This window comes from Chrysemys picta, chromosome 19 (genome assembly GCF_011386835.1).
Source record: "Chrysemys picta bellii isolate R12L10 chromosome 19, ASM1138683v2, whole genome shotgun sequence".
NCBI lineage: Eukaryota > Metazoa > Chordata > Testudines > Emydidae > Chrysemys > Chrysemys picta.
In genome coordinates, this window is record NC_088809.1 from 17,977,456 (window position 1) to 17,993,360 (window position 15,905).

Here is a 15,905-nt window from a genome sequence, read left to right on the forward strand (position 1 = left end):
GGCAATAACTCAACAAGGAACTATGGTCAGGGCCGGCTCCAGCATTTCTGCCGCCCCAAGCAAAAAAAAAAAAAGCTGCGATCGGCGGCGGCAGTTCAGCGGCAGGTCCTTCGCTCCTAGAGGGAGTGAGGAAATTGCCGCCCTCGAATTGCCGCAGGTGCCGCCCCTCTCCCTTGGCCGCCCCAAGCACATGCTTGTTAAGCTGGTGCCTGGAGCCGGCCCTGACTATGGTTTAGCAGAGAGATGACAAAGGTACCGTTGTTACTTCAAGGAATAATCTAGCGGTTTGCCACTGGACTGTAGCAGATGTGGGGATCTCTCTTTCAGTTCTCCTTCCCCATCCACTCACCAGGGTGGGAGGGCAACATGTATGTATGTCCATTCTAATGGAGTAAGTTCTGCTCTCACATCATTTTGCTGCTGCAAATTTTAATAATGGGACTTTCAGGCTTACACCTATTAAAAGGGTTGCTTCTGCTTCCAGAAGAGTATAGATCTAGTTTCCAATCTCTTTCGCACCAGTGTACGCACTTGAGTGACTTGACTGGGTCCCTCCAGATTTGTACCAGTGTAACACTGTTCAGGAGCTGTTCCATGTTCTTATTGGAGATATGAAGAAAGGAGCTGGTCCTGTTGACTAACAGGAGCATTATTTCTTCCACTTCATTTGGAAATGGAAATTCTCTTAAACCTCTTAATAATGGGCATTCATAGTTTATCTTTTGCTACCATCTTTATAAATCCCAATGCCTCAAATAAGAACAGCATTATTTGTTGAAAGTGCAAGACTATTAAGGCTGATCACACACCAGCTGTGGTCTGAATCAAAGCAGTTAATAATCATTTCATACTGTAGTAAAAGCCAGTGGAGTCCTGGTTCTATTCCCAGACCTGTTCACACTGACACTCTGGGGCCTTCCAGTGGCTCAGGCTTGCCATCTCTAAATTGGGGATAATTATTCTTTCCATCCTTTGAAGAGCACTGTGAGAGCTATGAAAAGCACGGTGTACATGGTGAGTATAATTATCTAGAGACAGTTCCTTACTCCTGGAAGTAGTACAACTGAAACCAAGAGACTAATTATGTGAACAGGAATACTTTGCACTAGTAGAGCACTTTCCATCCGCAGGTTTCAAAGCACTTTAAAAGGGTGGTCAGTATTGTTACCCTGATTTTACAGATGGTGACACTGAGGCACAGAGATGGGAAGTGACCAAGAGGGAAGAATCATGTCCACTGTGCTTGCTTTTAGTGAGGTGAGGAGCTCTCAGATTTTCGAGGCTGGAAGCACCGAACAGTTAAAATGTGTAATATTTTAAATAATCATTATAAAATTATGCTGATGCTTATGCTGTCTGAGGTGTGTAAAGAGGGAATAACAACATCACAAGGCATAACTCCATTGAGATTGAGAGGGACACCAATCTACACTAGCTGAAGGTCTGGCCCATGCCCTTTTAATCTAGGATCAAGTGTAGCAATCTTTTAGATCAAAACCAGCAGGGTTATATCTTGCCCCAGGGATACAGACTCTGTGATCTGTTACATTTCCGTTTCTTGAGAAATGCTGATCCTATCCTGCATTTGATAGGTCATGTCATTTCTTTCCATCATGTAGCATTATTTTGCATGGCACACATACGGCGAGAGGGGGGAGAGAATGGTGCATAAGGAATGGTATTGGGATAATCATGTTGAGACATTATGGAGACAGACTGGGGTCATGTGATACTCTGGTACAGTATAATGTTCATTATCTCAATTATTTATCCTCCCTCCTGGAATATTTCTAAAACAAATCCGACCATGTGTTTTGAAGTTGGGTTTTGTAGAGTAAAATCACAACTCCTTACTCAAGATTTAGTTGGAAAAAAACTCCACCTAATGCACCAACTAGGAATACAAGAGAAATAAATGATGGTGCCACGCTGCAACAGATGATGAATTTATGCAGACCTGGAAGGAGTCTCTTCAGGGATTCCAGTTCAGAGAGCATGTAAGATTTGCCACAATGAATTCAGTGTTGAATGTGAAATGATGATGTGAGATCCTCCGAGCTGGCTTTAATAATGCAAAAGGCATTCTCCCTGATCAGAAAACTTGACCTTATGGGCTCCATTTTTGGATTCAATGAGTTGTTTTTTGGATCAGATCTCTAAATACTTAATTTCATAGTAAGTGGATACAGAAAATATGTATTTGCTTGATTCCTCCCGTTCCCCCTCCCCCACCCCACCCTAAGGACTGGATACAGTCCCCTGGTAGTAAACAGATTCAACATTAGGCTAGAGTACTAGAAGCTGTCTTGCTGTTTTGTTTCATCTAAGTATGTTTTGAGTGTACATGTAGTAATAATACTTAGCATTTATCTAGCCCAGGGATCAGCAACCTTTGGCACGCGGCCTGCAGGGTAAGCACCCTGGCGGGCTGGGCCGGCTTGTTTACCTGCCGCGTCCGCAGGTTCGGCCGATCGCGGCTCCCACTGGCCGCGGTTCACTGCTCCAGGCCAATGGGGGTGCTGGAAGCGGCGCAGGCCGAGGGTTGTGCTGGCCACCACTTCCTGCAGCCCCCATTGGCCTGGAGCAGTGAACCACGGCCAGTGGGAGCCGCGATCGGCCGAACCTGCGGACGCGGCAGGTAAACAAGCTGGCCTGGCCCGCCAGGGTGCTTACCCTGGTGAGCCATGGGCCAAAGGTTGCCGATCCCTGATCTAGCACTTCATTTTTTTAAACCACTGTCTGTAGGTTGATGAACTAAACATCACTGCTAAGTTATAACACAAGGGTTTGCCATTTTGCATTTGTAGAACAATTTGCCTTTGCAGCATAGGTTGCTGCTAGTGGTGTTCTGTTATTTTCTTTGTTGGGCCTGTCTTGTAGGAGGTGACTTCTGGGTACTCGTCTGGCTCTGTCAATCTGTTTTTTCACTTCAGCAGGTGGGTATTGTAGTTTTAAGAATGCTTGATAGAGATGTTGTAGGTGCTTGTCTCTATCCGAGGGATTGGAGCAAATGCGGTTATATCTTAGAGCTTGGCTGTAGACAATGGATCGTGTGGTGTGTCCTGGATGGAAGCTGGAGGCATGTAGGTAAGTGTAGCGGTCAGTAGGTTTCCGGTATAGGGTGGTATTGATGTGACCATCGCTTATTAGCACAGTAGTGTCCAGGAAATGGACCGCTTGTGTGGATTGATCTAGGCTGAGGTTGATGGTGGGATGGAAATTATTGAAATCATGGTGAAATTCCTCAAGGGCTTCTTTTCCATGGGTCCAGATGATTTTATTTTATTTGTTTTATTTTATTTGTTCTGTAATGCATCTGGTACCCTTTTTGGCTCTGTGCAATGATAGATTTGTTCAATCTTTTCTTCCTGGGCGGATGAGCAAGATCAAAAGCATGTAGCCAATCTACACACAGATCATTCCGGCTTTACATGCCACAAACAGTTCCGAACCAAACAAGCCTTACCCATTCTGTTCAGTTTTGTGATAACACACGTAAGGCATTTGCATATGCATGAGCCAGTTTGTTCTAGGGGGAAAAATCTTGTTGCCCAAGATTTATTGCTGAGAAGAAAAAATTAAAAAGGTATTTCCTGTTGACAACCAGCCCCCCCCCCCCCTCCAAAGTAGGTCCCTTTCAGTACTAGCTTGGAATGAAATTCTTGAAACCAAATCTGCCTGAGGAGTCGGATGTTCAGTTTGCAGGTGGCCATTAGAAATTAAGGGGCCAATGGGAGTTTAAGCAACTCTAAAAAATCCCACTGCAGAATTTCAGTGACACTGATAGACCAAAGAGGAAGAACTTCCTAGGACGCTTTGTGTGCGTTTGGAGATTCATTGCTCTTAGGACCTGATGCATCTGCTTAGATTGTAAGCTCTTTGGAGCAGGGATCAGTTTTTGTTCTGTGTTGTATACAGCACCTAGCAGCGGGGGGTTCTGCTCCATAACTGAGGTTTCTCCATGCTACCACAATACAAGTAATAAATAATAATAATAATCCAGTGGACGTCAATGGATCAGGCCCTTAGTGAGCCGAAAACTGCAGATTTATTTCTGTATTTGTTTTGGAATGAGGGATATGAGAGTAGCAACCGATTCATAACAATCAACTGGTTTCTGTACCTTATCTATAATATTCCACGTTGCTCGGCTCATTTTTTCCTTTTAAAACTGCTGCATCGTAGAAGCTGACACATGTGAATGAGCTAATCTGTTCTCCAGAGGGACTGGGAGACTTTCTAGTAGCCTGTAATGTAAAACAAAGAGTTGCTGCCAACCTGTGGGAAAGTGGGTGACCGAGGATAAAACACTGTCCAAAGACATTCTCAGCTGAAGAAGTGAACCCCATGGATACACCTGAAACAATAGCTCTGAGGGGTGTGAACTGCTTTGTTCATCTCAGTGGGTGTTCTCATTTGCCCCTCTCCCCATTTAGTACACCCGCTCACACACAGGATCAGGGAGAGAGGCTCAGACCTCCCCCATTCCCTACCCTTAGGGGCAGAGTCTCCCCAGATCCCAGCTCACCCAGGGGCGGGAAGGAGAGCCTTAGAGCACTTAAAATAGTCACCGTTTCAACAGAAAGCATTGCTCAGCAAAACAAAACCAAAAATTCTAAGAAATTGTTGAAATGAAAACCAGGGGTAAATGCAGTCACGAAGTTTAGATAAGTTGTATCAGGCCATCATTATAAACCACACTCGCAGCCCCTTACGTTTCTGTTTGTTCTTTAGAATGGACGCAGTAGAAAATCTGGTGGTTATCATCAAGTATCTAGTGGCTCCTGTATAGTAAAGTGAGATATGAATCGCTTTGTGACTGCTACATAGGGCTGCTTCAGATCTGGTGCCTGACCCAGCATCTGCTGAAGGCAATGAGAATATTTCCACTGGCTTCATGGACATTGAAGTAGGCCCAGATGAATGTGTGTGTGTACATACAGTGGTCTCACTTTTTCATGGGATCATAGAAATGAGGCTGGATTTCTTCCAGGTGGAGGGGGATTCCCTGTACTTAAAATGGGGAATGCCCCTAAAATCATCAATCTCTCTCAAAACCGAAGAAGCTTTTGAAGTGTGAGCAGTGTATGCTTGCAACACTGTAGATATTTGATAGCGGCAGGTGGTATATGTAGTCTATGTGCTGGTGCCAGCCATGTAATACCTTGTGAAACCATGTGACTATTTAGCATGCACCATTGACCTCCTCATCTACAGTCTGCCTATGTCTACATCTCAGGAACTAATTTTAACATTCCAAACCTCTTAGCAGCTTCAGATCTTATGTAGATTTCATTTACGTTTAGCCTGGCTGTGGCCACTAACTTGTGCAATGGCGTTTAATATTTAAATTTTTTGGTCTATAATTGTGCCATAAGCATTATTTCTTTAGTCTTGTGAAATCAACACGTTTGCATGGACACAGAGTGACGGGAGACTGCAGATTAAGAGCTGTTCAAATAAATTAATAAAACACTTGTTGTACCCCTTCTCTTTTCTAGAATGCATGAACTGCACCAGACTAACTGATATGACTGAGAGGCTAAACACTCTGGAAGCCAAGGTAAGCACATGGAACGTGTTTTAAAGGAAAAAATAGTGCCTTTAGTGCTGGGGAAGAGGTGCTGAAAAGACAATCCACCAAACAGCTGCAGCATGAGCAAAAACAACACATGCATTTCTTCACCAAACTGCCCCACTCGTATCACGCAACCCTGTTTTGTAATGACCACCTCTTAGAGCAGAGGTGGGCAAACTATGGCCCGCAGGCCACATCCGGCCCACGGGACCCTCCTGCCCTGGGAGGCTCGCCCCGGCCCCTCCGCAGTCTCAGCTCGCTCTGCCGCCAGCGCAATGCTCTGGGTGGGGGGGCTGTGAGCTCCTGGGGCAGCGCAGATGCAGAGCCGGGGCCTGAGCTGGTCTCTGTGCTGCGTGGTGGTGGCGGCGGTGTGGCCCAGCTCCAGCCAGGCAGCGCGGCTGTAGTGCCACCAGTGCTCCAGGCAGTGCGGTAAGGGGGCAGGGAGCAGGTGGGGTTGGATAGAGGGCAGGGGAGTTCGGCGTGGTAGTCAGGGGGCAGGGGTGTGGATAGGGGTCAGGGCAGTCAGAGGGCAGGGAACAGGATGGTTGAATGGGGGCAGTCAGGAAGGAGGGGGGGTTGGATGGGGCAGTGGTGGGCAGTCAGGGGTAGGAGTTCCAGGGGCGGTCAGGGAGAAGGGGTGGTTGGATGGGGCAGGAGTCCCGGGGTGGGGGGGAAATCAGGAATGAAAGGAAGGGTTGGATGAGGTGGCAGGGGGCTGTCAGGGGTGGAGGTTCCGGGGCCGGTCAGGGGACAGGGAGTGGGGTGTGTGTGTGTAGATGGGGCAGGGGTCCTGGGGGGGGCAGCAGAGGGGGGTATGGGGGTGGGGGCCGGGCCACGCCTGGCTGTTTGAGGAGGCACAGCCTCCCCTAACCAGCCCTCCATACAATTTCCAAAACCCGATGTGGCCCTCAGGCCAAAAAGTTTGCCCGCCCGTGTCTTAGAGTATGTCTACACTGCAATTGGGACAGTATGTGTATGCATACCTGAGCTAGCTCACTACAAATATGCAGAGCTGCAGCACTGTTGTTTTCAGCAAGAAGCTTGCTCAACGCTAGTTGGGTATGCCCACCCATGCTGCAGTTGTACCTCCCTATTGCTGTGTAGACATACCTTCAGATGGGAGGTTAGTTCAGTTTCCATTGTTTAGCATCTCTGCTGAAGCTGACAACACTTGCCACTAGAACAGAACCAAAGATCAGCCGATGTAATCAGACTGTATGTGATACCCTTAAGGACAAAAAGCCTAAAGCAAACTTCCACATTCAACCCATAGTTGGACTGTGGCTGTATTTGTAAACGATGGTTAATAGCAGCGCATTACTCTTGATCAGAAAGTGTCCATGTGAACCCCTAGGGTTTAATTCTTTGCATTCAAGAAATATGAGGGCAAATTTGTACTGGATTCAGCTCTATAACAATGGGATGTAAATCAGCAGAGAATTAAACCTCTGAAGGCAAATAGGTTCTGAGTGTGAGCTCCAATATTAAAACACACAGAAGAAACTCCGTCCATACCATCAGTATACAAGATGAAGGAACAGCTTGTGTATTTCCTGTGTTATAAAATTTAAATCAGAGGCAATCCAGCTCAATGAAAAAGGGCAGAGATCTGAGATTTGAGGCTGTCCTTTTGTAATTGTCTCCCATAATTCTTCTCTTTAGTCTTTCAATTCTTTTTACTACTTCTCTGCTGCTCCCATCTCTCCAAATCCCTCTTTCACTTTGCTGCTTCAACAACAGCAAATAGAAGAGTGTATGGGCTATTCCAGTTAGAATGTACACATCTCGTACTCAGATATGGAGGCCCTTCCTAAGGTCTAGGCACCATATAGGTCTCTCTTCACTCTTAAAAATAAGCCTTAATTGAGACTTAACGTGGTGCATGTCTGCCGGCCCGCTGCACAAGAGTGAATTTTGCTCAGGATGAGTGGCAGCTTCTGTTTGCAGATTTGCCTATTAGGGATTGTCGACACTTGAAGGTAATTCAGATTAAGGTAGTGTGTGAATTTGAAGTGCACTAGCTATTCCAGAATAACTCCATGTATTAGCAAGCCCTAAGTCTCGCATTTATATTTGCTGATGTAACTGGATGAAAACTCTGTGCAACAGTGTTAGGCTCTTCACCTACTTTGCATTGATCTGGTGTTTCATATTTTTCATCCACTGTGCAAATGCACAATTGTTCGGCATGTGTTGTTCAAATCTGCATTCCTCCTTTTATCCTTTTCCAAATGTTAGTGTTATACCAATAAAATAAAAACCAGCAGGATCTTATTAAGAGGGATAAGGCAAAGATGCCACATTTATTGTAAATATAATGGTAAAGCAAAAGATAAAAGTAAACAACGTTGTTTGACTACTTATTCCTATCACTTATTACACACACACACACACACACACACACACACACACACACATTCATTCACACAATCATTCATTCAAGTTCTGTATAGGTGTTATAGTTACCAGTCTAGAAGTTGCTCATGCCAAGTTACAGGCCAGGTATCTTGGTCATGAGGATGGAGCCGAGTCTGTGTCAGGTGCTCCTGGAGGTTGGCAGCAGAACCAGAGACTCAAAGTCATCAGTCTTGAGAGTCCATTCTTATAGGATTTAATTCCTATGTTAGTCTATGGGAGCTGTTTCATCCTGCTGTTGCTGACTCAATCAGCAGATGGCACATTCCTGGACACATTCCGCGTGGCTCCAAACTGTCCAAAGTTTGTGTTTCTCATCCTTCCAGGTGATGGGGTGGATCCCAGTTTACCCTCCGGGGGTTGTCTGGTCATCCACTTGACACATTCTTCGGCCGATGGATACTCCCTTTCTAGGCTGGCACCTTCCTAACCATTCATGTACATCAAGCATTCATCAGCATACATTTCATATTTTAACCATATTTTAATTTACTGTCTCCACCACTTTCAGGGTGTGTGCTAATTAATTTGAGACTCCCAGCCCTTTAATCACAGAGGGTGGGGGGGTCTGTCCTAGGAGTGAAAGTGAAAGTCACTTAAGGCTTATAGTGTTTGTTTACATTGTATCAATTACTTCAAGAACAAAGTCAATTAACTTGTTTGTAAGTTTTATATAGTAATAAAGTATCTTTCACAGGATAGATATAATCAATGGTTTCTACAGACAGTAGCTTACAAGTTTTAACAGAAGACCCAAGAGATTTTTGTACTTGGTGAAACTGTTGGATTTTAAAGTGTGGGGGACAAATTATGAGGGGGTCACTGTCACTTGGGGGAATCACTGTTAGTACCTTCTTTAATATCCCTACATTAGGAGGATTTGACGCACCACACACTGTTGAAAACCTTTCACAGGTGGAATTCAGTACTGTGGTTTTTGTTAAATTGTTTTAATGTGTACCCCACCAAGCAAAGATAGCTCCCATAAGCAGAGTCAGTTAATTCCCTTTGATCTTCGGTTCCTTCTGTGACAGCCCATTCCTGTTTGTCAGATATAGCGCTTGGATCTCCTTAATGCTTGTGCCGCTAATGGTTATCAGTGATCTGTCATAGGAATTCAGGGAATCTCCTGGGGAGTGGGGGAGGAGGATGGGATGTGGGATGGTTTTGCAGACAACACATGATTTGCTGATAATTGGGGAATTGTCTGACGTGAAGTGAAATGAGTGACGCTTTCTGGAACTCCCTCAAAGACATGTGGGGTTGTATATCACCATGAGGAAAAATAAGAAAAACATTCCAGGGAGTTGAATTCCTCAAGTGCAAACAATGGTTATGGTGTAAGGGAAGATTCTGTTTTCAATTCAAAGATGAGCTGAATATTTTTTTGACGCAGTAAGTCCAGGCAGGCTGTGTGTTCCTTGGCAATGAAGAGCAGGAGGTGTTATAAGAGGAAAGATGACTCTCCTCTTTTAACTACCCACAATGGGTGTGATCCAAAGCTCAAAGAAACCAAACGACAGACGCCCACTGACTTCATTTGGCTTTTGCATCCGTTGCAGCCAGCACTGTCAGGAGTTTGTATACCTCACTCCCCAGATAATAAACATCTAGGACTCACTTAAGGCACTTGCAGCAAAAGCACCATTAGACTAGCAAGGAAGGTGCAGTGCCTGAGCAGAGGTGGTTTGTGCCGTTATGCTAATGGACTGAATGAGCCGGGTGCTGGGCTCAGTTAAACTACTGTAAATCAAGGCTGGGATTTTCAAAGGAGGAGTTGGGTGCCTGACTCCCTTAGGATCCTTTGGAAATCCCTGCCCAAGAGTGCAACTGCACTGGAGTCAGGCCTTGGCTACGCTTGCGAGTTACAGCGCAATAAAGCAGCCCCGGGCGCACTAGCTCACTCCCCGTCCACACTGGCAAAGCACGTAGAGCGCTCTGACTCCGCAGCTACAGCGCTGCTGGTTTCCACCTCGGCGAGTGGAATAACGTTTGCTGCGCCCCCGCTGGAGCGCCGCGGCATCAGTGTGAATGAGGTGTTGCGTTACTGCGCTCTGATCAGCCTCCGGAAACATCCCATAATCCCCTTAAGTCAAGTGGCCACTCTTGTCATTGCTGGGAAATCGGCTGTAGGAATGCGGAAATACCCTTTCAAAGCTCCGTTTTGGAGAAGCCGGCTGCTTATCAGCTCAGAGAAAAGCAAACATTTACTGTTTGCTTTGAGTGAGTGAGTGAGACGGGGTGTGTGTGTGTGTCTGAACTTAGAAGACCGCGTGCTGACACACTCAGCACCCCAAAAACCCACTCTCCCCCCCACATACACACAACACACTCCCTGTCTCACTCCACCCCACCCCCATTTGAAAAGCACGTTGCATGCTGGGATAGCTGCCCATAATGCACCACTCTCAATGCCGCTGCAAATGTGGCCACGCCAGTGCGCTTGAAGCTGTCAGTGTGGACAGACTGCAGCGCTTTCCCTACTGCACTCTACGAAGGCGGGTTTAACTCACAGTGCTCTACATCTGCAAGTGTAGCCATGCCCTCAATGTTGAGAGGCAGATGTGAAACTGGATTAAGACAGAGGAGATTTTCAGTGCCTTCATGGACAACGGTGGCAGTGAGTTCACACGTAGCAGCACTAACAGCTCAGCGCACAGATGTTTAGTAAGTGCTGGTAGCAGCATTGTATTTGCCTCCTGCATGAGAGCACTAGTGAGAGAAGGAGCTGCTGGGGTCCCTTTCTACCTCTTGTAAGCTTGGCTGTAATTTGTCTCTAGATGGACAAAACTGTCATGCTGTCTCATTAGAGAACTCTTGGGGTAGGTCTACACTACCCGGTAGTTCGGTGGCAAGCAAATCGAACTTCTGGGTTCGACTTATCGTGTCTTGTCTGGACGAGACAAGTCGAACCCGGAAGTGCTCGCCGTCGACTGCGGTACTCCAGCTCGGAGAGAGAGTCGACGGGGGAGCCTGCCTGCCGCGTCTGGACCGAGGTAGGTTCGAACTAAGGTACTTCGAACTTCAGCTACGTTATTCACGTAGCTGAAGTTGCGTACCTTAGTTCGAATTGGGGGGTTAGTGTAGACCAGCTTTTGAACTTGAAGCCTTCAGGCTGTGATCTGAACTGAAGTTAAGAGGGATGAGTTGAGATTTCAGCCAAAGTATATAGTATGCTAATGGCTAGCCCTGTGGATCGTCTGACATTGTTAACATGGAGGTGGATGCATGAGAAGTCCAGTGCCAAGGTGTAGCCTGCTGTCCCATTTAGAAGGTATTCAAATGATTTTGGTAATATTTGAGTCCCAACCAAAGCCATCAGAAGAACACCTTCCTTCCCCTTTCCTCTTGAGTGCTGAGTTTTGGATAGTTCAGAGTCACAGATGATAAAATAACAGCTTCCTGCCAAAAGAACTGCATTCTTGTTTTGGAATCTTGAGGAAAGCTGTGACCTTCCAAGGAGCTGGACAGTCTGAATAAGCAGAAAAAACAAAACACTTGACTAGCTGGGGGAGTCGGTGACATTTCAGCAGCGTTGATTCATTTCAGCTCAGTTGATCTTGGGCATCACACACTGCATCTTTGTGTATTTTGGTGCTACAGTGTTTTGCAGTCCCGGGCACCGTGTAATGTTGAGCAAACTCTGCCTTTCAAGGCTTGTCTAGCCTGGAGGAGGAGCGCGATCATTCTCTATTTTAGCCGCATGGTTTTAAAGTGAGCATTTACGTGTGACATCTCTTCACACTGGTTGGAAGACTTGAGTTTTCAGCACAGCGCTCCTGTAACTAGATCTTAATTCAGTTATATTTTACTGGATTGTGAAAGCAAAGGAAACCTGGGTAGTTTGGAGAGACTATTTATTTTATGTGAATGGTTTCTTTCAGATTTTTCACCATTTCACCACAATAACAGCTTGAAGCAACATCACCACGTATTGATGTAACACAATGGCCTTGTGTTAAAATATTACATTCCATCATGACATTGTGACACAACAGGAAAATGGCTGAAGGAAACCCCATCCCAATGGCAAAGGGAGACCGAGAAATGGGGAATAAACCCTGATTTTGGTTAATCTCTGTGAATGTTATTCCTTTGCTCTTTGCGTCTGTTCACTCTCCAGGAGTGGTGACTTGGCACCTAATCCACCCACCATGGGCCTGATTCTGCTTTTACTTATGCTGATTTTACACCAGTTTAACTTCATTGATTTCAGTGGCGTTATTCCAGATTTACACTGCTAGGAGAGCAGAATCACATCGCATACGAGGAGCCCAATCCAAAGCCTCTTGAAGTCAGTGGATGGGTCCCCATTGAGTCCAACACTAAACGAAAGAAGAAGTTGATAAACTATTCTGGAGACAAGCCAAGAGATGCTATGTGTCAACATAGACAGCACGGCAAAAGGTCATTTGCCCAGCACTACAAAAAGTAGAAGTCTTTTGGCAGCAGGCTTTTAATAGTGGAATGATGTAGAAGTCTGAGCTAGTCTGAGTTTGGCTATGTACTCCTGAAAGGGGTTTGCAAAAGATGAGGTGACTTTTTATACTCCTATGAATAAGGCTCAGCCGGTTATCTTCCTGGACTTGGCCCCGCTCTTCCTGTTAGAGATGGCAGAACTGAATCAGAAGAAGTAAAAACCTCTCTGAACCTCCATTCCCTGCTGAATCTGAAATGAACTTCTGTTGCGGTTCAGAAAAATTGGGGTTAAGTGTTTATTTTTGTGTCCCTTTGAACTTGGTTTTGGCCAGAAACAGAAGCACCCAAGTACTACAAAAGAGGCTGGTGTCGCTGTATTTTTGCTAGTGCAGAGGCAGAGATAACAGGACATCTCTCAAAAGGCTGTTCTGAGATTTTTAGCTTGATTTGAATGATTTTTGGGGCTTGGGTGGCTTGGCACGGGAGCCAGACTTCTGTTTTAGCCTCAGGCTTAAGGGAGATTAGCTCAGTGCTCGGGGAGGGGGGAACTGTCCGGGATCGGCTGAGATCTGGAATTTATCTGCTGCTTTGCTTTCCCCCTATATTCTGCCCAGATCGTCTCTTCCTCGCCCCTGACTCTGCCTGCAGTGTAGGAGAGCTGCTTATTGCCGGTATGTCCGTCTCATTCATGATTAGTGTTCCCTTCTCTGTCTGACGTGTGGCCAGAGATGGGAGGGAATATGTACGTACTGTGTGTGTGTGTGTGTGTGTGTGTGCGTAAGTAACAGAGCACTCCCTTGACCCGCATTTGGCTCCCTTCTCTAGCCATGTGTCCCTGGCAGAGAAGAGCAATGAGGATTCGAGTGACTAATGGAGAGGAGTGGACTGGTGATGTGGACACACCCGCACCACTGACAGGACCTGGAGGAACTGCGGGCAGCAATTCATCTATCACTCACACCTCCATCTCTTTCCTTCACTTCCCACCATGCTTCACCATGCCCACCTCTCATTTCATCTTTATCTTTCCCCACTCCCCTTGGGTCCCCAGAAATCTCCTTTCACCAGCATTGGCTTTAGGGAGCTCCATCTGACGCTCTGATTCCTTCTCTTCCCTCACTTTTTCACTGCCTGCATAGCACGTGAAACATACTGAGTGGAAGCACAGCTGGGTGCCAGGCGAAGCAAAACTCACCAACGTAGAAAGTTTTGCTTTATAACCGAACTATGCAAGAAAATATCATGAGTTGGAAAGCAGAGGGAGTTGCTGGAGCCAGTGTGGGAGAGACGACACACGTTGGGCAGCGAAAAGGTCACTTTGACCTGACTCCATCTCTTTCAGACTTATCTGGAACAAATGGGGAATGTCTTAAATCTTTGGGAGTCACTTATCGCTAACTGCAGCATTTGCAAGGTGGGCGACATCTCCTCAGGAGGAGGAATCGCCGTTCACAGCCATAAATCTTATATGGCTAGATCTCCAAGCAGCTTTAGAAGTTACTCCATTGCTGTGTATATGCTATAGCTGAAGGACTATTTTGTGTGTGCGTGTGTGTGCTGAAAACTTTGGGATAATTAATTAGGTTATTTGTGACAAACCAAAATCAACAAATATGTGGGCGTTGCATTGGCACAAGGGAGACACTTGCAATGAAACAATGACTGTAAATCAAGTAAAGGTCACTCATGAATAACTGCTGATTTTGGTTCCTGTTAGAGTTTCAGCACAGCATGGCTGCCGTGAGCTCATGGAATGGGAATGGATAAGATCAGCTTCTCTTAAATTGGCCAGTGCTTCAGAGACCCAAAGGGGTGAGGCCCCTGACCTCTACTGTTTCTAATTTCCGTAAATGGCCAAGATGCACAGAGCCAAGGTCAAGTGAAAGAACTAGCGTGCAGCAAGTTGGCTTTGAATGCTTTGTGTACTTGGGTGGATGCTTATTGGATGGGCTGTGATAACCACTAATGTGCTAGTCACATGAGCAAAAAAAACACTTTCTTTAGCATGTCCAGGTAATGGGGAGAAGCCACAAAAAAGCCCAACAGAGCATTATGGGTATGGAAAGATGGTTTATTCCCCACTCACTTCATCTATCAGACGGTAAGTGAAGGGACTTGTGGTCAGCAGTAGAGCAAAGTTCTGTGGGTCTGCAAAACCTATAAAAGGGGGATGTAACTAAAGTTTATCTTTCACTTTGTAAGAGAGGTGTTCAGTTCACCCCGCATGTTGGATTGATGTTAGAGGTAGCAAAAATATCCCACTGATTCTGTAATGAGGGATGTGTGGATTGGCATCTGGTGTAAATAACCAAGAAACAAACACGGGAGTCATTGAGGCAAAATGGTTAGATGCTATCTGAGGGTGAGAGAGCATGAAATAGATGTCGCTCGTTTTCTCAAAATGCCTTATGCTCTCAGTGGCATTAGTCCAGAATTGTCATGTTTAGCATTGTGACCATGCAGAGGAAGAGTTGTGTAACATATCAGGTTAGGTTGCTTTCCTAACTCTCCCACTTCAGCTCTGATTTATGTTGTGTGTGGTCTAGAGATGGGTGACCACCTCACTTTGCTAACTCTTAGCCCACTCAAATGGAAGGCTGTATGGCCAAGAGTATTAGAACACTGGATTGGAACTCAGCACACCTGGGTTCTATTTCTTGTCTCTGCCATTGGCCTGTTGGATGACCTTGGGCCTGTAAAATGGGGATAATGATACTTACCTTCCTTTGTAAAGCACTTTGTGTTCTACTGATGGAAAAAACTATATCAGAGGTAGGTGATATTCCTTTTTTTATGTGTTGTAGGTTTGAAAGTTTGACTCACGCTCAGGTATCGTGTTCCTGATCTGTTTAGTGCAGATTAAAGAAGGATCCAGGGAAGAGGAGAAAAAAGCAGGGTGAAGGAGAATCAAAAAGGGGGCAAGGTGTACAATTGCAGAATGGGTGGTGAAAGGAAGCAGAGAGGGGAGAAAATTGTAAAACTAACAGATGCAGTAGGCCTGGCTTAACTCATTTTTAATCTGGTTTTACACCATTGTGGGACCATTTGACCTCAGCAGAGGTACTCATACTTTATGAGAGCAGATTCCAATTGTGCCAGACCAGCTTTTTGGGAGTGGGGTTTCTTTTACCCCTAACACATAGTACAGGCTTTCCACTAGTTAGAAAAACATTGAGCTGGAATGCTGCCGTCAACTGCACCAGTGTAAATCTTGATTAAATCTCTTAAGTCTAAAGGTGTAAAACTGGAGTGAGAGAGAGCAGAATCCAGCTCTATGCAGTCTTATTGCCTCCTTTGAGTATTCTCTTCTTGTAAGGCATGCAGACAACTTACATCTGTATTATCGCATAAAAGGATCCCATTTGTTTTATTCTGTTATACACCCATATCTTTTCACAAACTCTATCCAAGGGTTACAGATAGTGTGATATTAATCTCATTTTTTGGTAATTGTTCAAATGCAATATTTGATCCGAGTCGATATAACCCATTC

General features: G+C 45.6%; 1 protein-coding gene across 3 annotated transcripts in view; it reads left to right on the top strand.

Moving 5' to 3' along the window:
- COL26A1 (collagen type XXVI alpha 1 chain) overlaps positions 1-15,905 on the top strand; it is a 230,196-nt gene that overhangs the window by 162,207 nt on the left and 52,084 nt on the right. For all 3 annotated transcript variants that reach the window (XM_008166173.4, XM_008166174.4, XM_024103472.3), the window contains exon 4: positions 5,502-5,563. In XM_008166173.4, the coding sequence (XP_008164395.1) occupies positions 5,502-5,563 (62 nt within the window). The remainder of the gene's footprint in view (positions 1-5,501; positions 5,564-15,905) is intronic.